Genomic DNA, 26,259 nt, shown 5'->3' with positions numbered 1-26,259 from the left:
TATTATGGGATATCCCTGAGTAGCTGAAATACGGAAACCCCTATCGCCAAATCTAAGAGAATTTTTATAAGTCTAAAAGCACCTCCTTATTTCCAAACGTTCAACGCGGCAACACGAGGCAAATGGGCCAAAACTACGAGAAAATAATGTTTTTTGGAACAGAAGCTGCTTCTAGACCTCGCCTGGCTCAGTGCGCCTTCGAAAGCCAAATTTATCGCCAGGTTTGGCAGGGCTTAGCAATCTTCAGACAGCAACACAACTCGCTTCTTTGAGTTATGCTAGTGACTTACGGGTTTCCGGACTTAATGATGTCCTTTCACCACCAGACGGGCGCAAATATGTGTCAAATAAGCAGAAATAAGCGGAATTCATGCAAAAGGTGAGTTTTCAACTGATCTGATCGAAAGTCCTGTTGCCTCGGCCTCGCGCGCCAAAATAATTCAAACGTAAATTACGTCACAAAGTACCTTATTGTTACTTATTTTCGCGGCACTTAATTTTCGCGATTTTCGCGATTTTCAAAAAATCGCGAAATTAAAGACCCGCGGAAAAAGGTTCTCGCGAAAAATGACGACGCGAACTTAAATACCCTTCTATATAATTTGTAATAGCTAATCAACGTTATGGTCAGTTTACATCCTAATTATCTTGGTACGGTCGTCAAACAAGCTTCCGAACAAGCTCTACTTTGTTACAAAGGAACATGTCATACTGTTTTAAGTTTCCTTTTATTTAATGTGGAAAATTAAAATCAGTTGGCCCAAGTTTGAGACTAACTGATTGTTAATGCCGGCCAGTATTTTTGACAATTTTCGCGAAATTTAGTTCCTTTAAACGTATGTTTTTTACCAAATCGTGAAATTTAAGTCCCGCGAAATATGCCTGTTCCATTTTCACGAAATTAAGTTACCGCGAAATTAAGTAACAATAAGGTAGTTGAAGAAATTACTATTGAAGTTAATTATTATTGAAGTACTTGTGACTCTGATAATTTAGTTTTCACTGGATCATAAGCGATGGAGTTGAGAAAATGGAAACGTTTTGATACTTCCAACCCTGATTCTGTTGAGCTTATGACTCTGTTTGAGACTCAGTTTTTTGATTTTCTGTAGGTCGTAAGCTCTCTAACAACTCTGATCGATCTGACTCTGATTCTGATTCCACTGCCAGTGAAAACTAGGCTTCAATGAAATTACTTGCATTGGTCTCCACACCTATGTTGCCTCTATGATCTATGCTAGGGCAAAACATGAAGGGGCAAGGCTTAGCTAATTCTTACATTCTGTGAGTAGAAGCCAGATTTAAAATAAGCTCTATTTACAACCCTCCAAGTTTATTTTTTTCCTTAGTGGCCATTTGGCCACCGACTGCTCAGGTTTGGTCGCCAGTGAAAAATTTTAGTCGCTAAATTAAGCTCACGCTTTCAATCCTTTCTCTCAATTTTAGTCGCCAGGCTGGCGACTTTGGTTACAATTTAGTCGCCAGCTACAAAATTTTACTCGCCATGGCGACTAAAATGCTCTTAACTTGGAGGGTTGATTTAAAAATTGATTTTCATTTAGAAGCATAAGCTGCCTTTAAATGTTTAAAAGTAAATTACTTGGAAAAAAACTCAGATGGGAAAGAATTAAGTCCAACCATATTTTACCCCGCCCACGTTTTTTCAATTCCCTAGTTAGTGGACATATTAAAAGTCAGTCAGAATATATTTTTCTCAAAAATATTTTTACTGGTTATAGGAGTTTCATGTAAAATTAGATTATGGTTTGAATACTGTGATGCAAACCAAGTGCTACCAAGTTAATAGTTAATAAATAATTCAGAGAGTTTCTTTACAGAAGTATAAAAATAAAATTTATTTTTAGAAGTCAAAACATATTTTTTAATTAATAAACCAATGAATTTTTATTTTAAATTTTCTTTTGTTCTTTCTGTCCCCTTTGTTTCTGACTAACTAAAGAATATAAAGCAATTAAAAAATCCTGCTTTTTTTTGAACAAATTGTTCAGAGATATTATTTATGGATAAATTTATGAGATATGAATTTCTGTATCATTGAAACTGAGACACAAAAAAACATCTGCATCAAATGTCTTTGTGGGGGTCTTTATTTTTGTCTGTTTTTAGTTTGAAATTAATATACCCACTTCCCTGTCCATTAAACAAAGTGAACTTTCTTCAATTAGTGCTTGCTATCATGTAGAGAGATCTAATACAGTGGAAATGTTTTCTTTTAGCAGAAAATAAACAAGATAACTTCAATAACTACCTTATTACATGAAATTTTCGCGACACGTTAATTTCGCGATTTTGAGGTGCACATATTTCGCGACACTTAAATTTCGTGATTTTGCGAAAATTTTGTATTTTGAATCACTTTAATTTCGCGTTTTTGAGTGAGACACAATTTACATTTTCTTAGCAATATATATTGACATGCCTTTGAATTATATAAAACGACTTCATCGAAGGAACAATAACGTCAAAATTAACAAAAACGCAAGAGGGGACTTAATCTCAATAGAGCAGTTCTCAGAATGTCTACAAGTGAGTCAATTGACGACAACATCCATTTACATTAATTACTGACATATGCGAGTCACTTAATATTCGCGTCATGTTATGTTCGCGACACTTATTGTTCGCGTCACTTTAATTTCGCGATTTTTTTTAGAATCGCAAAATTCGCGAAATTAAAGTGTCGCGAAAATTTCATGTAATAAGGTATATTCTTTTGACTTTGTAGTTTATATCTGTTGACATGCAAGTGTCAAACATAACTAAAGCATAACTACTATTTGTAACAGTAAGTAAACAAAATGAACATCTGTCAAAGGAGTGTGGTTACATAAGAACTTTATGGGTACAAATTTAAATGAAAATTGAGATATTGAATTTAAATTTACAGTATGGTCTGAATTGACTTGGTGATGCAAATGCATTGAGCCGTTTGCTCTTCTCCAATTAACAATATGATATTTTACACATTTTGTGATTCCCACCCAATCCTTATCAAATACTGTTCCCCTTCTCCTAGTGAATATCCCCCTAGGATTCTGTGTTCCCCTGGGATTCTACCATCCCCAAAGATTCTTGCTTGCCCTATTGCCCTATGTTTATTTACTTCAGAGGTTGCCTATCATCTAAGTTGTCATGTTTGCTTTGAAGTTGATTGCAGAGAGTGCAGTTTAGAATCAACCTTGAGTCATATAGTTACATGTTATAAATAAATGACGAGACACTGTAAAACCTGACCACTAGAAAATAAATTCACTGGCTCAAGTAATGAACTACCTACCTATGACCTTAGGGTATCTGTCTGCTGTTCTGCCATCTGAGCTACAGAGCCACAATGGAACAGCACATGAATGATCCCATTTAATCTTACATGTACAGGAAATTCCTGCAACAAACATGTAAAACAGATAACAAAGTGCAGTGGGCTAGTAAATAACCAAAAAAAAATCAAATAAATAAATGGGAATTTGCAGTGGCATTTCCACAGAGTGGCTCTTCATCCACTGTTCCTGATCAAAACGGAATTTAGAAGAGTTGGTTTTTGTGGAGGGAGAAAAACTGAGGAACCCAGAGAAAAACCCTCAGAACAAGGACAAGAACCAACAACAAACTCAACCCACATAAATTATGACACCAGGTTCAGGAATCGAACCCAGGCCACATTGGTGGGAGACAAGTGCTCTCACCACCCTGCCACCTCTGTACCCTGTTAGGCATGAGGAATCCCACCTTAGCCCCTGATTTTTCAGTGGTCAGGATTTACAGTATCTCATCATTTATCCAAAGATACTGTTAATAGTAGTATGTTTTATATAATTGCAAATTAAGCTAAATTTAAGAAAGATATCTTCATCTTGCAGGTGTCAACTCACACCAATGTTGTGTTTGAATTACTGTCAATCAAAGCTGTGTCGCAGAATAATAATCCTTTCAGTGGGGAACTTCCAAATGGAGAAGTGATGGTGAATGGCAAGGACAAAGAAACCTCTGACGAAGGACTCTGTTATATTCATCTTAAGGGGCAGATGTTGTTTATGGAGGAGTGGCAATCAATGGTCTACCTTGCAACTCCTATGTAAGTTGTTAGATGGTGTGGCTTATTCCTAGAAGTTTGAAGGTTAACCCATTGACCCCTATGCCAGTCTGTTGTTTATTGTTTTGATTGTGAAGGAAAATGGGGGGGGGGAGGAGGGAAGGGGGATGGGGAAGAGAGGAGTGCCTCATAGTGGTTTTATGGTAGGTCTAATCATTCCATGTACAGTTCACATTTTAGCGTATACCCAAATAAGTATAAGTAAGAATTGCTGTTAATTTCAGAACTTTATGGTAAGTCATCAAAGAAGTTAATTTTGTCTATCATATTTTTTTTATTCAAATTTCAGTATTGAAAAGTTGGAAGTGATGTGCTGCCTGGGATTGTATATCAATGATCTGAGCATGCATGATTCCAGTAGAGACCTTGTGTTAGCCGGGACACAGCAGTCGGCAGAACTGAGACTGGCTCTTGATCAGGTTAGATACTAGGGATGGACCATCATATATATTTGTTTAGAGCGGGGGGAGGGTAGGATTTGGTGATTACCAAAGAAAATTCCAGCACAAGAAAAACATGTGCAAAGCAAGCCATAAAAAACTTGTATGGAACAAGGTGAAAGTTGCTAAGTGGAATGGTGAGTTGGATCAAGTGAAAATAAATGAAGAAGCATTCTCCTATTAACCTAGTATATAACCTCTCTCAACACAAGTCTCCCATAGCTCAGAGGTTAGAGCGTCCAACTGGTATCTGGAAGGTCATGGGCTCTACTCCTGCTGGGGGCTCAGAAAATCTTTTTTCTGAGCATTTGACTTGAGAACGCTTCTTCGTTTATTTTCAAGGTAAAAGTTATAAAAAACTTTGCTCAGAAAAAATGGCCCAACCTCCCCTGGTTCATTCTCTAGACACTTTGGCCTTCTTAGTTTGTTGTTAGTAACAGTATTACACAAACAGACAACATCAGGTGCAATGCTATTTAGAGAAGAGTGTTTTAATTGAGATGCAACATATTATTCATCAAACTGTTCAAATATTCAACTTTTTAACTCAATCATTTACTTGATGTTGTCAAATATGATGTAAGCATTGTACATGTAAGCAACTACAGTATATTGTATTTTAAAAATAAAATGTGGTTTGGTAGAGTGTACTAATTGAAGGCGTAAGCGCAAGAAACGCACTTTGTGTTTTGGCCAAATTGAAAATTCTCACAAACAACTCCAAATTTCGCACGCAAGTTCGTTTACGTGTGCTCAACACTGCCCTGTATTTAGTTTTGCTGGTCTTTCCTTCGTTTTCGAAAAATAACACATGCAAAAAGACAAGGTTTTTGCTTGTGCGGCGTCTTTTGACTTTTCTTTTACAAACGATAAACAAAGGAAACCTTTTGTTTCTCAAGACTATGAAGTCAGCTAAATTTTTAGGGTTACAGTCCTAGCCCTAACGCAAAAGGTAACCCCAAGGCCGTAGGGTCGGGGTTAGAGTTTCAGATTAGGGTTACAGACTTAGCCCTAACGCAAAAGCCTAGCCCTAACGCAAAAAAAAAAAAAAAATAAAGTTTAACACTAACCCCAAGAGATTAGGGAGTTAAGCCGTTTCAAGTTAAGTTTAGGATCAGAGTCAGCCTCAACCTTTTATAGATCGCGCTTTTAATGCAACTAAGCTTTCACGCCAGTTTGCTTGCAGCTAGCTTTTCTGCAGTCTGCTTGCGGTTAGCTAGTTTTTGTTGTTTCGGGCAAGACTATTTTACTCTGTTTAGTGTTACCGTTAGCTGTAATTTGCCGAGGTGAAAGTGAAATAAAGACTGATTGTTGATTGAATACGCTTGCTCGTGTTGTCACATTATACTAGTTTTGCTTTCATTGAGTGCCGCCGGCTTGCTCTCACTTCTATCTCCACTCCTTACATCATCACACATCTACAAAATCCCGCGAAAACAAGATAAACTAAGGCACGAATCGATTGATTGATTTATTGATTGATGAATATTTAATGAGACAAGAAAATAATTTTGCGAGGGAACGTCCCCTGGGGAACATATAAAGAATTTTTTAAAGTCTAAAACAGTCACTTCTCGGCAACTTTGTCGCGGCAGAACCCAAGCGGACCCTGTAAAACTCGCGTTGACGAAGTTCCCGGCAAGAAACCTCTTGTTTTAGACTCTCTGTGCGGCCAGGCTCAAAACTACCTTGTTTGCAATGTTTTTTCCGAAGCGCTAAACAGCGCTGTTGTACAAAAAAAGGCAGAAACATCACTCAGTTCTTCGAGCGATGCTGTAAACTTACGGGTATTCAGACTTAATGATGTCCTTCAACCACCTGGCAGCCGCACTTACGCTAAAACTAACCAAAGGCTTCAAATGATTTTCAGGAACAAACGGCCATTTTTTCGACTATTTTGCTTGTTTACAAGCAAATAGGAGATTAGGAGTGATGTGGGCAAAATTTGGAACATTCTTGTCTACTCTCAAGGGACTTTTTTAATTTCTCAAGGGACTGTTTTAATTTCTCAAGGGAGTTCTTTCCGCTTAGTGGGCGATGAAAGGGTCTCTTATTATTATTGCGTCAACACTTTCGATCTCGTGTTAAAGACGTGACTTGTCACATATTCCGGTGTAGGTGATGAAAGGGTTTGTCATTAGTATTGCGTCAACACTTGCGGGTTCAAATTGCGGCCTCGTGAAAAAGCATTAAAAACGCTAACAAAATTACAGAATTCAGACTACTACAGAGAACCTTGAAAGAAACTTTGTTTAGAATTTATTTTTAGTTTGGATGAAGTCAAGAAATGTGTTGACAAGCGGCAGAGTATCGAAATTTTTCGCACCGTGCTGTACTGCACGGCAGAAATAATTATCCACATGTTCATGTTGAAAGCGAAGTTTTAATTTGAGCAGCCGGCTTTTGAAGTCAATTGTACACTAAATGGATTTACCGATCGTTCAAAAAATTACAGAGAACCTTGAAAGAAACTTTGTTTAGAATTTATTTTTAGTTCGGATGAAGTCAAGAAATGTGTTGACAAGCGGCAGAGTATCGAAATTTTTCGCACCGTGCTGTACTGCACGGCAGAAATAATTATCCACATGTTCATGTGGAAAGCGAAGTTTTAATTTGAGCAGCCGGCTTTTGAAGTCAATTGTACACTAAATGGATTTACCGATCTCAAAAAATACAGAGAACCTTGAAAGAAACTTTGTTTAGAATTTATTTTTAGTTTGTATGAAGTCAAGAAATGTGTTGACAAGCGGCAGAGTATCGAAATTTTTCGCACCGTGCTGTACTGCACGGCAGAAATAATTATCCACATGTTCATGTTGAAAGCGAAGTTTTAATTTGAGCAGCCGGCTTTTGAAGTCAATTGTACACTAAATGGATTTACCGATCGTTCAAAAAATTACATCCAAGTTCAAAGCAATAACAGTACATTACCAAAAAATTACAGAGAACCTTGAAAGAAACTTTGTTTAGAATTTATTTTTAGTTTGTATGAAGTCAAGAAATGTGTTGACAAGCGGCAGAGTATCGAAATTTTTCGCACCGTGCTGTACTGCACGGCAGAAATAATTATCCACATGTTCATGTTGAAAGCGAAGTTTTAATTTGAGCAGCCGGCTTTTGAAGTCAATTGTACACTAAATGGATTTACCGATCGTTCAAAAAATTACATCCAAGTTCAAAGCAATAACAGTACATTACCATTTCGTTCTCAAAAGACTTGAGAAGCCGCAATTGGTCCTTGTTTAACTCCGTGATTTGAATTCAAAACGCATTTGTAAGCACTATTACACCATATCTTCGCGGCGGTGAAAGGAAAGATAAATCCTTCATCAACAAGGTTTCAGCACTCTGTACTCCATGGTTTTCCGTTTTAAGGCCACTTTAAAATTCTATAGTGTTTCTCCTTTCCGTTTTAAGTCCCAAATATGTTTTTTTTCTTGTTCAGAATCAAAACAAGGCCTTGGAAGTTTGTAAATACGATTTCCTTGTACGATTTCAATGCACGGAATAATACGAAAAACCTTCTTCTAGGACCCCAAGAGTTCTCTAAAAATATGCGCAGAAAACAGATTTTGATTGGTTTATTTGCCGTTATTATCTATAGAACAATAGAAGAACCAAAAAAACTCCAGGGAGGGTGGGAAAGGGCATATCCGCTGTAGGTGATGAAAGGGTCTCTCATCAGTATTGCTTCAAAATTATCCACATGTTCATGTTGAAAGCGAAGTTTTAATTTTAGCAGCCAGCTTGAAGTCAATTGTACACTAAATGGATTTACCGATCGTTCAAAAAATTACATCCAAGTTCAAAGCAATAACAGTACATTACCATTTCGTTTTTAAAAGATTTGATAAGCTGCATTTAGTCAGTGTTTTGAATTCAAAACGCATTTGTAAGCACCATTACAGCATGGCGGCGGTGGAAGGAAAGATAAATTAATCCTTCATCAACAATGTTTTAGCACTCTGTAGTCCATGGTTTTCCGTTTTAAGGCCACTTTAAAATTCTATATTTCTCCTTATCGTTTTAAGTCCCAAAGATGGTATTTTTCTTGTTGGTTTTCAAAGCCTGGTGAGACCGGCACAAGCAATTTGGGGGTGGTTTCCAATGTTTGGGTCAACATAACACTGGGGAGCTGGTGTTAAAGACGTGACTTGTCACATATGCTGTAGGTGATGAAAGGGGCTCTCATTAGTATTGCGTAAACACTTTCGGGTTCAAATTGCGGCGTTATGGATTGAAGATAACTGTAATTTTTGCATACGCAAGCCAAATCGGTCATAAACTGTCTAAAAACGTTTTGTTCTTTGTATTAAAAGGAAAGTTCTTGGAGAGTGCGTTTTATCCATTAGTACAAAGTTATCAGTACAAAGATACGCACGTTAATGCTTTAGTTTGGCAAGAGTGAAGTTAATGAAATAACATAAACGGATACAAATTCCAGTGGTTTTTAACTGTTGCGGAGTGGAGTGGTTTTCAACGGTTTACGAAGTTTAAAGGAGCAATAGAGCTCTATCTACTGCTCAATAAATTTGTTTTCAATAGCACTGAACTTGACAGTTGTCATAAACTTTTCTTCACCGTTGGAAGAATTCACTCTGGAAAAGAGACAGATGTTCAGTGGAGCAAGAGAGTTACCTTGAGTGCTAGTGTCATGTGGTACAGATGTTTTTTCGATAAAGTTATCGCTACATGGTTTCGCTTTTAGTCTTTGAAGTATTTCCGCACTGCGGTTGGTAAGCGAGTGGGGAAACATCAACGCAGTTGCAGTATCTGGCAATTCTCATTTATGCTCGTGATTTTTGCCATCAGTAACTGGTTAACTCATTTGCCATCGTTTGCCAAAACGTACAATTTTTAAAGTGCTACGCTTTTCCTTCTTTTTTTTCTCTCACTTCTGTTATGTTCAATTTTTTTTAACACGTGTTTTCTTTTGTTCTGCCGTGTTTATTTATAGCCGTTTACGCTATTCCGTTGTCTTAGTTGTTATCAATGCTGACACACCCCTTGACACACCAGTTGAGATAAAATTCTCCCGTTATATGCTAAGCTGCGCTAAAGAAGTTTTTTTTTTCTTTTTAGAGAGATAAGCTACCACTTTATTCCAATTCTACGGTATGATACATTCTATGAATTTTTGGTATGGCAGTTTTAGTATTTAATCCTGAATTTCCTACTGTGCGATTAAGTAAGTCGCTAACAGGCTCGTTAGTATGTTTTCGTGAGCGATGCTTTTGAATGTACACAATGGACGCACAGCAAGATAAAACGAATTTCCGGTAATTGTTTGAGTACATAGGTGGTGGAAAACACGGATCCTGCTTCCCAAAATCCGTAACCAGGTTTACATTACGTTTTTGACGTAGGGTATAAGCAAGCCCGACAGTTTATAAATTTCAGTTAGAAACTAAACAGATGAAGTCTTCTTTTTAAGTTATCACCCAAAATTTTATTCTTTCTTATAATTTGTAACAGATTTTTGGTCTAATTAGACCGTAAATCGCCAAAATTATTTTAATTCGCGTTACTTCCGTTCTCCTCCAAATTTGGTATACAGGAAGTGAATTTTATCCGCCAATTACCTAGTGATTCCGGCCAAGAAACTTTAATGTGCCTTACATGACGATTTTTGCAGAAGTTATTCCTTCAGCAATATGGCGGTCTCGGTCTAACGAGCTTTAATAGGGTTTAAAAGCTCGTTAAGATGGTCTTTGAGAAGGAATTATGATCTGAAACGTTTTTCGAGTGTCAGAGAAAGTTACTTGGAGATTTGGGTCTATATTCGAAGCTAGAAATTGAGGTAAATTATCTTTCTTGTTGCTTCGCACGTGTTTCGGTCTGTTGCGTATGCTGTTGAATAACTTGTGTGTGTTTTTTACATCCCATCGTCCCGGGCAGCTGAAAATGTGAACACGATATTATTCATAGAACGCCCCTCAAACTGCTCAAGGCTGCTTAATCGGCAGAGAAAACGGAACAATCGATACTCACCAAGAACTATGTCGGTCAAGCTGGTTATCCTATACGTAGTTATTCCATAAAACGCTGGTTATAGATAGCCACACATTAGCTTTGGGCAGAGCGCGCTGTTCAACTGACTCAAAATCGTTCACATGCTCAATTTACATACAGAAAAGAAAGAGACCTGTTTTGCCTCTTCAGTGACAGCAGAATAACCGACGGAAACAATAGAAATAAAGTCAACAATTACTTTTTATTGTTTACAAATACAAGTTAGTCAGTTATTAAATTCTCGTTTATAAATCCGCGCGTCGTTTTCTTCTGTTTTAGCCAGCAGAAGGTTTTGGTTCATTTTCCCCAGGTACCATCGATATTTTGTAAAATCCCAGCAAGTTTTCTCCAAGGAAAACCGTCCCAGCAAGCGAACAGTCTCATTCCTAAATTTGCCAGCCAGCTCAAGTTCAGGTTGCAGAGCGGAAATTTTGTGGAGCGGTTTCGTTGGGTTCTTCTGCGTATGAATAGATAAAATTCCAAATGGTACAAAATGAAAGGGGCTCTCATTAGTATTGCATAAACACTTTCGGGTTCAAATTGCGGCGTTATGGATTGAAGATATATGATATGATATGGATATGTGAGATAGCTCATCTCACAACAGCTCACCTTGAGCAGGGTTTGACTTGGATAAATTACCTTAATAGAAACCCCTTGTTCTTGTGATTCCATTAGAAATTTCTCAGTACAAACTTATTAACTTCAGGAACTTTCATTTCCCTTTTAACAGCTTTCTTAACTTACTTCGGCTTTATGCGTTTCTTTATCTCGAACCTATGCCCCACTTCACCCTAACCCCCCCCCCCCCAAATAATCATTATTCGACGCCTTCTTTACCTTAAATTGGCGTATTTTTAATTGAAATGGTTCTTTGTTTTGGTAGCTGTTGTTGCCACTTTTTAAAATGTTTCACACTTCTGCGTTTTACAAAATTCACACATACTGCCTTTTAAGAAAATACGTCAATGCGCATTTTATAATGTTCCTCCCATCAACCGTACCGTTCCACCTTCCTACATTCCTAATAATAAACTAACAGAATATCCAGGACAACACAAATTTACATATTTCAACACTTGCACTCCTAAACAAAGTGAAAAGCCTAATTCACCCTTTAAAAAGAATACTCCATACCACAATTGACTGCAAAGATAAACATAGCAAAATAGTCGTAGTCTCACAGAGACCTTTGATTTTTTTTTCTCTCTTTCCTCTCACGTGACACCTATCAGGTGACATCGCGTCACAATGTGTTATCCAGTCCTTTTCGTAAGCGAATCCTCAAAATGGTGGCTAAGGAACTAAAAAGCATGGCTCTGACACGTTTTTCAACCTCCCCGGACAGTTAAATAACGCTAGAAGGAAAGATTTACACGCGATGTGTCGAAAAACTCATGCTGCTGGCTGACTGTGGAGAACGTAAGCTTTGCAAAACGCCTTTGTTCTTTGCATACGTAATTTCTAAAAAACGAAGCTAGATTCAGCGAATTTGAATACAGATCAATGTTAAGCACACGTAAACGAACTTGCATGCGAAATTTGGAGTCGTTTGTGACATTTTTTTAATTTGGCCAAAACACAAAGTGCGTTTCTTGCGCTTAGGCCTTCAAGTGTCGGCTCGAGATGTTCGCTAATTCGATTATTGAGCCAAAACTAAAAGACTTGAAGGCGTAAGCGCAAGAAACGCACTTTGTGTTTTGGCCAAATTGAAAATTCTAAAAAACTCAATTTCGCGCAAGTTCGTTTACGTGTGCTCAACACTGCCCTGTATTTAGTTTTGCTGGTCTTTCCTTCGTTTTCGAAAAATAACACATGCAAAAAGACAAGGTTTTTGCTTGTGCGGCGTCTTTTGACTTTTCTTTTACAAACGATAAACAAAGAAACCTTTTGTTTCTCAAACGTGAAGTCAGCTAAATTTTTAGGGTTACAGTCCTAGCCCTAACGCAAAAGGTAACCCCAAGGCCGTAGGGTCGGGGTTAGAGTTTCAGATTAGGGTTACAGACTTAGCCCTAACGCAAAAGCCTAGCCCTAACGCAAAAAAAAAAAATAAATAAAGTTTAACACTAACCCCAAGGGATTAGGGAGTTAAGCCGTTTCAAGTTAAGTTTAGGATCAGAGTCAGCCTCAACCTTTTATAGATCGCGCTTTTAATGCAACTAAGCTTTCACGCCAGTTTGCTTGCAGCTAGCTTTTCTGCAGTCTGCTTGCGGTTAGCTAGTTTTTGTTGTTTCGGGCAAGACTATTTTACTCTGTTTAGTGTTACCGTTAGCTGTAATTTGCCGAGGTGAAAGTGAAATAAAGACTGATTGTTGATTGAATACGCTTGCTCGTGTTGTCACATTATACTAGTTTTGCTTTCAGTTGAGTGCCGCCGGCTTGCTCTCCTTCTTCTCCCTCCTTACATCTCACACATCTACAAATCCCGCAAAAAATAAACTAAGGCACGAATCGATTGATTGATTTATTGATTGATGAATATTTATAGAACAGAAAAATTTGCGAGGGAACGTCCCCTGGGGAACATATAAAGAATTTTTTAAAGTCTAAAACAGGTCACTTCTCGGCAACTTTGTCGCGGCAGAACCCAAGCGGACCCTGTAAAACTCGCGTTGACGAAGTTCCCGGCAAGAAACCTCTTGTTTTAGACTCTCTGTGCGGCCAGGCTCAAAACTACCTTGTTTGCAACGTTTTTTCCGAAGCGCTAAAAGCGCTGTTGTACAAAAAAAGGCAGAAACATCACTCAGTTCTTCGAGCGATGCTGTAAACTTACGGGTATTCAGACTTAATGATGTCCTTCAACCACCTGGCAGCCGCACTTACGCTAAAACTAACCAAAGGCTTCAAATGATTTTCAGGAACAAACGGCCATTTTTTTTTTTTCTCTCTTTCCTCTCACGTGACACCTATCAGGTGACATCGCGTCACAATGTGTTATCCAGTCCTTTTCGTAAAGCGAATCCTCAAAATGGTGGCTAAGGAACTAAAAAGCATGGCTCTGACACGTTTTTCAACCTCCCCGGACAGTTAAATAACGCTAGAAGGAAAGATTTACACGCGATGTGTCGAAAAACTATGCTGCTGGCTGACTGTGGAGAACGTAAGCTTTGCAAAACGCCTTTGTTCTTTGCATACGTAATTTCTAAAAAACGAAGCTAGATTCAGCGAATTTGAATACAGATCAATGTTAAGCACACGTAAACGAACTTGCATGGAATTTGGAGTCGTTTGTGACATTTTTTTAATTTGGCCAAAACACAAAGTGCGTTTCTTGCGCTTAGGCCTTCAAGTGTCGGCTCGAGATGTTCGCTAATTCGATTATTGAGCAAAATAAAAACTTGAAGGCGTAAGCGCAAGAAACGCACTTTGTGTTTTGGCAAATTGAAATTCTCACAAAATCAATTTCGCCAGTTCGTTTACGTGTGCTCAACACTGCCCTGTATTTAGTTTTGCTGGTCTTTCCTTCGTTTTCGAAAAATAACACATGCAAAAAGACAAGGTTTTTGCTTGTGCGGCGTCTTTTGACTTTTCTTTTACAAACGATAAACAAAGGAAACCTTTTGTTTCTCAAGACGATGAAGTCAGCTAAATTTTTAGGGTTACAGTCCTAGCCCTAACGCAAAAGGTAACCCCAAGGCCGTAGGGTCGGGGTTAGAGTTTCAGATTAGGGTTACAGACTTAGCCCTAACGCAAAAGCCTAGCCCTAACGCAAAAAAAAAAAAAAAATAAAGTTTAACACTAACCCCAAGGGATTAGGGAGTTAAGCCGTTTCAAGTTAAGTTTAGGATCAGAGTCAGCCTCAACCTTTTATAGATCGCGCTTTTAATGCAACTAAGCTTTCACGCCAGTTTGCTTGCAGCTAGCTTTTCTGCAGTCTGCTTGCGGTTAGCTAGTTTTTGTTGTTTCGGGCAAGACTATTTTACTCTGTTTAGTGTTACCGTTAGCTGTAATTTGCCGAGGTGAAGTGAAATAAAGACTGATTGTTGATTGAATACGCTTGCTCGTGTTGTCACATTATACTAGTTTTGCTTTCTTGGTGCCGCCGGCTTGCTCTCACTTCTATCTCCACTCCTTACATCATCACACATCTACAAAATCCCGCGAAAACAAGATAAACTAAGGCACGAATCGATTGATTGATTTATTGATTGATGAATATTTAATGAGACAAGAAAATAATTTTGCGAGGGAACGTCCCCTGGGGAACATATAAAGAATTTTTTAAAGTCTAAAAAGTCACTTCTCGGCAACTTTGTCGCGGCAGAACCCAAGCGGACCCTGTAAAACTTGCGTTGACGAAGTTCCCGGCAAGAAACCTCTTGTTTTAGACTCTCTGTGCGGCCAGGCTCAAAACTACCTTGTTTGCAACGTTTTTTCCGAAGCGCTAAACAGCGCTGTTGTACAAAAAAAGGCAGAAACATCACTCAGTTCTTCGAGCGATGCTGTAAACTTACGGGTATTCAGACTTAATGATGTCCTTCAACCACCTGGCAGCCGCACTTACGCTAAAACTAACCAAAGGCTTCAAATGATTTTCAGGAACAAACGGCCATTTTTTTTTTTCTCTCTTTCCTCTCACGTGACACCTATCAGGTGACATCGCGTCACAATGTGTTATCCAGTCCTTTTCGTAAAGCGAATCCTCAAAATGGTGGCTAAGGAACTAAAAAGCATGGCTCTGACACGTTTTTCAACCTCCCCGGACAGTTAAATAACGCTAGAAGGAAAGATTTACACGCGATGTGTCGAAAAACTCATGCTGCTGGCTGACTGTGGAGAACGTAAGCTTTGCAAAACGCCTTTGTTCTTTGCATACGTAATTTCTAAAAAACGAAGCTAGATTCAGCGAATTTGAATACAGATCAATGTTAAGCACACGTAAACGAACTTGCATGCGAAATTTGGAGTCGTTTGTGACATTTTTTTAATTTGGCCAAAACACAAAGTGCGTTTCTTGCGCTTAGGCCTTCAATTATATGTACTAGTACAAAAATCTTCAAAACAGCAGTCAACTGCTCAATATCCCTTAGTCAAATCTATACTATCCCTTATGGTTGCTAATTAGCCCCTACATAAGTTAATTAGTTTATGCAATCATGAAAAATTAAAAATTAAATTAACTAAAAAATAATATAATTATTTTTACAATCAATTTAAAACTTGCTTAGAGCCTTCAGTCAACTAATCCCCAACAAAATTCACATGTACCTCTAATTGTCAAAGAAATCACTAATCAAAATTAATAAATAGTTGCTAATTTTGAGACAAAGATTACAAAGTTTGATAGCTGCTAAAAATAGTGTTGTTAACACTTCAAGTCAATGAATATTGACACCTCTTAATCCTCAACCAGCCAAAGACACTTAGACCACTTGACCACCATAATGGTTTTGCCAGCATTTAAGGCTTTTTTCTACATTTTTCTTTGAGATAAAATCACAAATTAAAGTGAATCATAGATCATCAATGTGTTCAACTTAAAAGAAGTCATATTAAGTTTTAATATATGACTTGTGTGTGAAAATGTTCTTCCATCAATTAGTGAAAGCAATAAATATAATATTGCTGAAACTCAGGCATTGAACCAGTTACCATATGTATCAGCAATAATTGCTGATATTGATTATTAAGTGCCTGACTGGCTACAGAGGAAATGCTAAAAGATAAGGCTATTAATGTTCTTGTCTGAGCTGTTTATGGGTCTTGTACAGTAGCATATAACCTCATCTCAACTCGCGCAGTGTTTCAGTGAAAAAAGTAATAAGGAGGTGTAAAGGAAGCAATGATCTAAGATATCCATATGATGCGAATGCTGCTACAAATATCTGATGTTTTCAAATATCCTGAAAATACCCATTCTTGTGATTTGATTGGCTTGATTTTTAAGAAAAGAAATTTAAATCTATCAAATGAATTCTACCGTTTTAAAATCCCCTGGGAATTTAAAAATGGTCGATGTGATTCGCTAGATTTAAATTTCTTTTTCTTAAAAATCTAGCCCATCAAATCATGTGTCCCCAGAGCCCTTTAGTTCCTCATGCCCCAGGCTCTGCCGGCTAAGAGGGAAAGGCGGCTGTGGAGACACATGATTTGATTGGCTAGATTTTTAAGAAAAGAAATTTAAATCTAGCAAATCACATTGACCATTTTAAATTCCCTTTGTTGTAGGGGATTTTAACCCTTTACCCCTAAGAGTGCCAAATGGCACATAATGTTATAACTTGGTCAATATTAGTCCAAATAAGTTGGATTTTTGGCCCCAAACTTGTATCGGAAAGATCTACATTTTGAAAGTATAAAATTGTACCCCCTCCATTTGTGACATGATTGACCACCTCTATAACTTTTGGAACTTTTTTGCCTGATATGTGTTATGGAACCTAACTGAAATTAACCACTTCACTGAGATCTGCACAATAACATAATAGTTTAGGGGTATACTTGCTATAAATTATACGAAGAGAAACAACTTTTTTAATCTTTCTCTTTTTAACATTTCTACCCTTCTTTTTATTTGTTTAAAGTGTTTTATGAAACATACTGATCAATTCTTTTCAAATGGTGTATCATACATGGATGTGGGCTTAGGGGGTAAAGGGTTAAAAGAGAAGGGGGAGTACCTAATATCATACATTAATCCTACAAAATTGTTGATTTTAAACCCCAAAAAGATTCTACCGTAATTACACTGTACCTTTTTGTACCCCCCCCCCCCCTTCAAAAAAAACAATCCTTTCCACACTCTCAATGAACCTCACTTATATTTTTAAATATTTCTAAATGTATCTGTGCTTATAATACCTGATATGATTTCATAAGAACTTGCATACAACAGTAATTTGTTGTTGTCAATGTTTTATTGCTTGCAATATCATTATTGTTTTATATATAATTATATCATAGGAACTCGTCAAAAGTGCTAAGCTTGAGGAGAGTATGAAAGAACTCGATTTCGAGAAGAGACGGACAGATTCACTGCTGTATCAAATGATCCCTAGAACTGTGGCTGATCGTCTGAGGCAGGGTGAACCAGCTCTTAACACTTGTGAGGTATTTGCAATTTTCAATCTCAAGCTACAACACTGTTAGGCCCTTCCTTAGCCCTCTTGTTTGCTTCACCCCAAGACAGGTCTGTCGTGCCAAGGGCCCTCTACAAGCCATGACACCAATAATGTGTTCTTGGGTCAGACTCACTTCCTTCCTTTGCTGAATAAAGCAGAAGCTGTCATGGTGATAATGGTGTTCCATACTTCACTCAGCCCTTTCAAATTGTACGGACAGCTGGTGATTTTGCTGCCTATCGCTGATTGCCACTTACTTCATACTGAATTTTAAAACCATACCCTCTAACAGGCAAGCCAAGGGAAACTGGCTCTTGTTGCCTACTACTCCTGTTAGGCTGCCTACCACGACAAAGCATTTTAAAAGGGCTGTTCACTTGCTTATTCTAAGAACGTCAATTTTATAGTAGCAGTTCATTTAAGCTGCCACCTGTGCATACTTCCCAGTTCAGTAGAGTATACACACATTCCATGTTCTAAGTCTAGTCTGGGATTTAGAAATTGAATGCCATAAGCTAGACCTTAACATGAGTTTAACTCCTTAAGGTGTGGCGAGCAGCCCTATCAAAACTAAATAGAGGGTTCCCCTTCCCCCTGCACTCTCTGACCCCAAAACAAGCTGATTAAAATGTGTACATCTCATTCTGTACCTGTGGCCTTTGTTTCAGATGTTCCACGATGTGTCTGTCCTGTTCAGTGATGTGGTGGGATTCACAAACATTTGTTCTCTGATAAACCCCATGGAAGTGGTGACGATGTTAAACAACATGTACACAGTGTTTGATCAGATCAGTGAGCAACACAATGTCTACAAGGTAAGTGCTGAATGTTCTAAAGGACAAACTTGTCATACAAAAAGTAGCTTATGTAACATGCCCTTTTCCCTTCTAAGAAAAATTATGAGAGACTTCAGGGTAGGGTGTTACTCCTTATAGTAGACCATATGGGAAGGCTACCTGAAAGGAGTGCCTTTTTCAGGCTTGAGGTATTTAAAAAGGCAGAGATTTTACGAGTTGGGGTATATAAAGGGTAGGGAAAGTGTCATTTAATAGGTATTTAATGAATCTTTCAAAAAACATCGCAAACAGACCCACCTTGCAATGTTAACTGATTCATCTGAGCCTTCCTGTATAACCCCCTCCCACCCAGAGATGTACATGTACAACTGTGTAGCGTGCTTGAATGGATAAGATGTACTTTTGTTAGCATGTATCATTTCATTATGCTTAGACTTAATTTGTTGGTAGTGGTTGACTTAATTTTTTGTAGGTGGAGACAATTGGTGATGCATACATGGTGGTGAGTGGTGTTCCTGAACGAAGCCATTACCATGCTGAACATTGTGCTGACCTTGCACTGGATATGATAAATGCCATGCCAACACTTGACGATCCATCAAAGTCATCCCAACACCTCAAAATAAGGATAGGTTAGGAACAACTCAATTCATATTATTAAGAATGGTTCAGGTTATTTCTGGATATTACTTGGTATTGCAGAAAATTTAAAAAAAAAAATTAAAATTTATTCAGATTTCCCAAACAATAAATATTTACAATTAAAAAAATAGTTAAAATTAATATACAATAAAAACTGGTGGGACTATAACAGCAGGGGGAAACTTAATTCCCATGTAAAAGCTGATATCCATATTAGAGCTAAAACTTATAAATTGAAACAACTAATGACGAAAAAAAAAAACAATATAATATTAATGTTGGCTAGAAATTGTGTTTTGCTATGGGCATGACTTATTTTTCGTTCAACTGATTCTTTAATTTTTTTTTTTCATCATTGATCACAGCACCAAGAAATTGCTCTTGGCGAACTTAAACGTTTTCAATGGCAGTTTCTCTGATATACCTTATTACATGAAATTTTCGCGACACGTTAATTTCGCGATTTTGAGATGGGGATATTTTGCGACACTTAAATTTTGCGATTTTGCGAAAATTTTGTATTTTGAATCACTTTAATTTCGCGTTTTTGGGTAAGACACAATTTACATTTCCTTGGCAATATTATTTAACATGCCCTTGAATTAGATAAAAGGACTCCATCAAAGGAACAATAACGTCAAAATTAACAAAAATGCAAGGGCAGGACTAATTCTCGGCAATAGCAACAACAGAGCAGTTCTCACAATGTCTACAAGTAGCCGGTCATGCTTTGTACGTGCATGAGTTATTGTTCTTGAGTCAATTGACGACAACATCCGTTTACATTGAAAATTCCTCCCTTCAGTGGTATTAAACTTATTTTTTCTTGATTGTTGATATAATGTGATGAGTCACTTAATTTTCGCGTCATGTTATGTTTGAGACACTTATTGTTCGCGTCAGTTTTATTTCGTGATTTTTTTGGAATCATAAAATTCACGAAATTACATGCCGCGAAAATTTCATGTATTAAGGTACCGTAGAATTCTGGTTATAAGCCCTGGGCTTATACAACTTCGTAAGTGGTTTTGGGTGGGCTTATAAGCGGAGGGGCTTATATCCGGGAGGGCTTATAAGCGGAATGAAAAAAAAAAGTTTGAAAAGAGCCATGGGAGTGTTGATTGAAATATGTTTTTAAGTTAAAAACGCATAATAAAGCAACATTTAGCCCTGTTCAGTACTGCCATGTGGTAGAGGGGGGCTTATATCCGGGGGGCTTATAATTGGATGTATTTTTTTGTTTCCAGGTAGATGGGCCTATAACCGGGGGGGGGGGGGGGGGGCTTATAACCGGAATTTTACGGAATTTGTCAAAGGAACCTGCAAAGTTGAAACATTTTTATCAAATACTTATCTGCAGTCATGTTTTCCTTTTATCCTCACCTTTTGCTTTCATGTATACCAAAAAATGCTTTCATATTTAGTAAGCACCAAAAATGATTGAGACAATGAAGTCTGTTGGATCATGTGTGGTTACCTGCCTTTTGGTTATTGAAGCCTTATGTGTTACTAGGTCACAGCGGAGATAGGTAACAGTTAACATTGATTATTGTTGGGTTCTTAATATAGCAAAGAAACAGCAAAATTAATTGCATTTTTATGATTCTTTTTGTCACTGTGTTAGGTGTACATACCGGAATGGTTGTCGCAGGTGTAGTTGGTTTGAAGATGCCGCGGTATTGCTTGTTTGGTGACACTGTCAACACAGCCTCTAGGATGGAGTCCACAGGACTGGTAAATGCACAGTTACCTATAAAAAGCTTTCATTATTTTTGGGTATATTAAATTTATTAGCACATAATCTTGACAGATGAAAAAAACTGGCACATTTTTTCAAGTTTGTTGACCATAACCCATCTTCATCTTCGTCAGTTAAAACCATCCTTAATTATTTTCGCATTTTTAATAATCCTTTGATGTTTTGTATGTCAGAAGACTTTTATTTTGAGGTTTCCTTCAATTTGGAAGTCACAGCAAAAATTAATGACTTAATGGCTTCGTGGCACTGTTCCTTTAATTAACCAGTGTCCATAAAGCAAGGTCAACTTTGTATGAGAGCATTACTTGGGACACAGAAAAGTGTGTCTGTTATCAGTATTTAAAGGGTGTTTTTATAAAAGCAGACTAGTGCATTGATGTATGAGAAAATAAATTATTGAGCTTTTTGTTGGGACATAATAATTCTATTATATATAAGCAGGTATCCATGTTAAGTGGGTGTCCATGGGTGCTTACCATTTAGCCACGTAAACCAGACTTTTCAGTTGGAATGCAAATCGTATGGTTAGAAAAAAACGTCCTAACTAGGTTGTCCTGCGATTTCAGTTGAGCCGTTACCATTATTCAATAGTCATCCATCCCATCCCCTTTCTTCCAAAAATGCTAAGCACCCCATAAAGCAGGGTTCACTGTATTGAGTTTAAATTAATCCAATAAAAATAAATCAAAACATATTTTTTTTTATTTTTAACCCAAGGCAATGAGAATCCACATCAGTGAGTCAACTAAAAGTTGCTTACAGGAAGCCAACTATGTCACAAGGCAGCGAGGCAGCATTGATATTAAGGTGAATTTTGATTTGTGTGTGTTGTGCAATGATCAGTGTGATGGAAGTGGTGGTGGACTGCAAGAAAAGGGCATAGTGGTGTCCTTGCTTAACCTTGTTTCATTTTGGTCATATAGTGTGATTGTCCGGGTGAGAGTAGTTCTGAGAAGAACTGTTATTGGTGGACTGACGTTTTGACAACCTGAGCCGAAATCATCTTCAGAGTCAAATAAAAAGTTGTTGTCAGTCTATGATGTTATAAATCTGGTCTGTTGTTTAAAGTTGATTGGCCAGTTTAGCCATGATGTTATTGGCTGTAAGACTTGTGTAAAGTTTGTCAACAGTAATTGGTCAGTGTCAGTCTGTCTATTGTTAGTCAAATTAAGTCGTTATGTTCCATCTATAGTTAGTCAAATTAAGTCGTTCTGTTTGCAGTTCGTTTGTTGGTTCTGTTTACATCGTGTAAGGTACTAGTAGTTGCTGACACAGTCAACAACAACAGTTTTTCTCAAAATTATTCTCACCCGGAAAATTATTCTCACCTGGAACATCACACTATACAACCTACTGATACTCCTGGGTTCAAACCAATTACTGTTCTTGTTTCTTTTCATTACAAACTGCAAACTTTTCTTAGTTATAGCCCACCGATTAATTTTTGTGCATGCTCATCGGTCAAACAAAATGCATCACATGGTACAAAATCTGTCATCACTCTTTAAGAAAAATATAATTAAAATCATACTCATGACCACTTTTCTTCTTCGCTTATAGGGCAAGGGAGGAATGAAGACTTTTTGGCTGGTTGGTAAGAATGAAGAAGAATCAGAAGCTACTCAGAACTTCATGTCTATGGTCGGAGGCCATACGACCGCCATAGGTCTTCATGGTGAAGCCAACGTATCCCAGAGCACCCACAGTGTTCATCCAGCAATGGAATCTCTGTTTGAAGACGACGAAGCCATTGAAGAAGACAATGACGTAGTAATATCACAGAAAGACAGTCCAGTTGCATATTATGGCCATGTTCCTCATACCCCACATAACTCTAATGGCATGCACTTTCAATTTGAAAAGGTTTGGAAACTCTTCTACTTTACAACTGTAATATGCTGGGTTTTAAACCCAGGACTTACAAGTACAACTGCATACACAGTAGGAGGTGCATTGGGCTAATGGTTCAGATCAAGCTTAGTTCTGGGTGTGAGACCTGGCTGGGGTTATTGTTTTGTTTCATGTGCAAGATACTCTTCTTTCAGTGCCTCTCCTCCCAGGTGTCCAAATGGGTACTGGTGAATAAAATGATGGGTGGTAACGCAGCAATGGACTGGCATCAAATTCCTGGATACAATTATTTTGGCTTCAGAGGGGGGGGGGGGGGGGGGGGGGGGGGGGGGAATTCTCATATTCACTACAGAAACCAAAAGTAAGTGCTGGTCTAGTGGGCCACTCCAACACAAACTCAAATGCAGACTTATCCTATAGCTGCATAGTCGCCTCCACAGCCGTTGTTTGGGTCATGCAACAGTCCCTCCCCATAATAACTGCATGAAATGTATAATCACACCCCGCTATCGGTTTTACATGCATAGCTATCTTTCCACAACCATCTTTTGACGTTATCTTTCAACATGCTGTTTAAAATGAGCCAATCAAAACCAATGCATACCGATGTTGGTTTCATGCAAATGAGCCCACAAGTTCAGAAGGTCATACTAGTGGGCTGTGTTTGGCGGATTTCGATCCATCTTGTCTGTTAAGCATGTGGAAAGATGGTTGTTGATAGAAAGCCGCTATGCACGTAACACTGAAAGCGGTTGTAAATATGTTGGGCTTCAAATGTAATCTGGAAAAGTTCCTATCGCTGTTTCTCATTTGATTTTCAGGTCACTAATAAACAAGATGTTATAAAAGAAGCAGATGATTCTGCCACAGATGAAAAGCAAAGCAAATCAAACAAGGAAAATGATCAAAAGGCACAAAAAGAAGACAAGACACAGGAGCAATCCAAGCCTTCCAATGCCGCATCAACTTCCCTGTGTACTCTTGTTTAAATTGTTACTGGTTAGTAACTTAAGTACATCATTTACACAATTTGAACCAAACTTGTGATCACACATTTTTTCTTCATGGAAGAAGAGAGGAAAAATGAATGCCTGATCACAGGTTACACCAAAGCCTATAAACCATGGCTAAAAGCTGTTTAGAAAGCATAGCTCTTAATTTTTTTGTGCTTAAACCTTGCTTAGCTTAAATTATTATTAAGAAGAGAACAAAGGTATCACTACCAGTAACACTATGTCTACAGGCTATTTTTGCAGGAACCTTTTTATCTCTTTGCCAGATGGTGTTAAATAAGCCTTTTCAGCTTTTCCACAATCAACCTTGTTCAAGCTGTAGTTCTATGTCCCCTCTTTCTTATGGTGTGGGTTCTTATCATTTGAAAGTATACTCTGTTTCTAAATCATTTCCACTTGACAATCTCCACATGGATTTAATGTGTCTCATTCTTGTCCACAGCTTTTAATATTATATGTGGTTTTCTGTGGCCAGTGTATCGTAAAGATTTTTCTTATGCCTTGGTTAGTGAATATTTGAAGATAACTTGTGAAAATAAATTTTAATATTCAATATTTATTATATAATTGAATCTTAGGCTTTAAAAATCTCTTGATAAAAACAGTTGTGTCACAGAGTTTCAGCTCTTTAACAGACAGTCAGTGCTTTTAAACTAAAAATGTTTAAAAAAAAAAAAAATTTATTTTAACCCAACCCAAACAACCACAGGAGCCAGTTCACTAATAAACATAATTATAAAAATGTTTAATACTTTTGTTAGTGAAATAACAGCCTAACTTATTGCATTCACACTGTTAGGTCAACTGACCATAAAAGAAGCGTTAAGTAGATTTATGTAAACAACCACCCTCAGTAGAATCTACTTTGGCAGGGCCTTGCATACACACTATCAGTGATGTTAATATGAATTTCATCTGCACAATATACACTGTAAATAGTAGCGTTTGAACAACAGATAGCGTGCCCATAAAAATTGTAGAAATAGTTGCTAGTGTATATTAGATACTATCCCAGCTACAGCTGGTTTCTTAAACTAGGCATTCAAGAGACTGGGTGTTTTAGTATTTTTTTTAATTTATCGTTAAGCTTTGAGGTGGGATTTTCATTGACGCTATTTTAATTTATAAGGGGGAAAAGAGTACTGGTCGAAGAGACTCACTTCAGGTCAGAGACCTTTAAAATGCAATAGTCGAATAACTTATTAATATTTCACCTAAGCTAAGTTATGGTTTTAATTTTTTATTATTTGATGATAAGAATTGTTTTAATTTATTTTTCGCTTTATTTTTCCTTTTTTATTATTTTAAGAGTGTCAGAGTGTTATGAGCAAAAGCCTTATATATCTGAGATAAAGGAGGTTTAAAAAAAGCAAAGTATTTAATACAAAAAAATGTACATATTGAAGACAAAATGCAAATATTATTTCAATTATTTCTCTTATTTTATGAATTTTGTACAAGAACAGAATCTCAACAAACAACTTTTCCATACTTTTCTTATACTACCTGTTGAAAGAATTGGTTTAAATATTAAGAGAATTCAGTTTGTGATCATTTTGTCAGTTCTCCCAAACTGTATGGTTAATATGCCTTGTTAATGTTAAGAAAAAATACAATCTGATCCTGTATTAATCAGTCTTAGGGTTTATGGGGTAAAGACGCCTTGCATGTTTTACCTTTTTTCTTTTACTTGTTTTTTTTTTTTTCGTTTGCACTGATACAGTGATATAAATTTGTGGAAAAAAATATAATTATTAAATGTTATCTGAAAGTAACATATTTGCGGGTCAGTTTATATACAAAATTATGTATATTGAATTTTTTTTTTAAAAAAAATGAGGCAATTGAAAAGTCTTAGTGACTCGTGGACGTTCGAGTTTTTAATACTGAGAATTGGTTTCATTTCAATTTTATTGGATTATTTGAGAATATTGCTCGAAACTTAATATTATGTATTATATATATTTCTTTTGTTTCATATATTTTATATTTCGAAACTGCAGCAGCGAACCTGGGGCTCTTTTTCATGCACAAGGTTAACAGATGTATGTATTCTGTAGTCTAGTTCAGGTTTCAGTTTTTGTGTATAAAGTTTTTATCTGTGTGTGTTGCAAACGTTCTCACCGGCGCTAAGTTCACAGTGAACCAAAGTAAGGCAGTTGGAGTTGGGAACGCATTCTGCAACTGTGAATTTGTTAGGTAGGTTTATAAGGATTTTTTAATCCACTTTACAAGATTGTTGGTTGTGTTCATGTCACGAGTTTAACACAATCGTTATATTGAATTTGCATTTCAAAAGTTCTCAAAAGAATTATATCCGACTTAAGCTTGGTCAAGTCGCTGTGACTTGTCGCTATTTTAAAAAGAAATGTGTGCACCTCAAAACACAAAAGCAAAAGGAACAATACCGCTGGACACTGCTGTACCTTATGTGCTTTCAGCTTGAAACATTTGCCTTTAAAGTTTCGTAAGTGTCCTCGAAACCTTAGAGGCCGGGTTTAAATAATGGTTGACATTTGTTCATATTTGGATGAGTTTTCATACTAACGTTTCTGTCTCTATAAAACAGCGTC

General features: G+C 37.3%; 1 protein-coding gene across 1 annotated transcript in view; it reads left to right on the top strand.

Moving 5' to 3' along the window:
* Positions 1–24,273, top strand: part of LOC144631499 (soluble guanylate cyclase 88E-like) — a 29,105-nt gene extending 4,832 nt beyond the window's left edge. Inside the window, exons 2-10 of the mRNA XM_078489937.1 lie at positions 3,879–4,093; positions 4,401–4,530; positions 17,467–17,613; positions 18,293–18,439; positions 18,894–19,053; positions 20,688–20,797; positions 21,540–21,629; positions 22,383–22,685; positions 23,495–24,273. Of these exons, the coding sequence (XP_078346063.1) occupies positions 3,879–4,093; positions 4,401–4,530; positions 17,467–17,613; positions 18,293–18,439; positions 18,894–19,053; positions 20,688–20,797; positions 21,540–21,629; positions 22,383–22,685; positions 23,495–23,662 (1,470 nt within the window). The 3' untranslated portion in view covers positions 23,663–24,273. The remainder of the gene's footprint in view (positions 1–3,878; positions 4,094–4,400; positions 4,531–17,466; positions 17,614–18,292; positions 18,440–18,893; positions 19,054–20,687; positions 20,798–21,539; positions 21,630–22,382; positions 22,686–23,494) is intronic.
* Positions 24,274–26,259: the final 1,986 nt, after the last annotated feature.

This window comes from Oculina patagonica, chromosome 12 (assembly GCF_052425735.1).
Source record: "Oculina patagonica isolate OP01 chromosome 12, crgOcupat, whole genome shotgun sequence".
Lineage (NCBI taxonomy): Eukaryota > Metazoa > Cnidaria > Anthozoa > Scleractinia > Oculinidae > Oculina > Oculina patagonica.
This window is presented reverse-complemented; position numbering and strand designations above follow the sequence as displayed.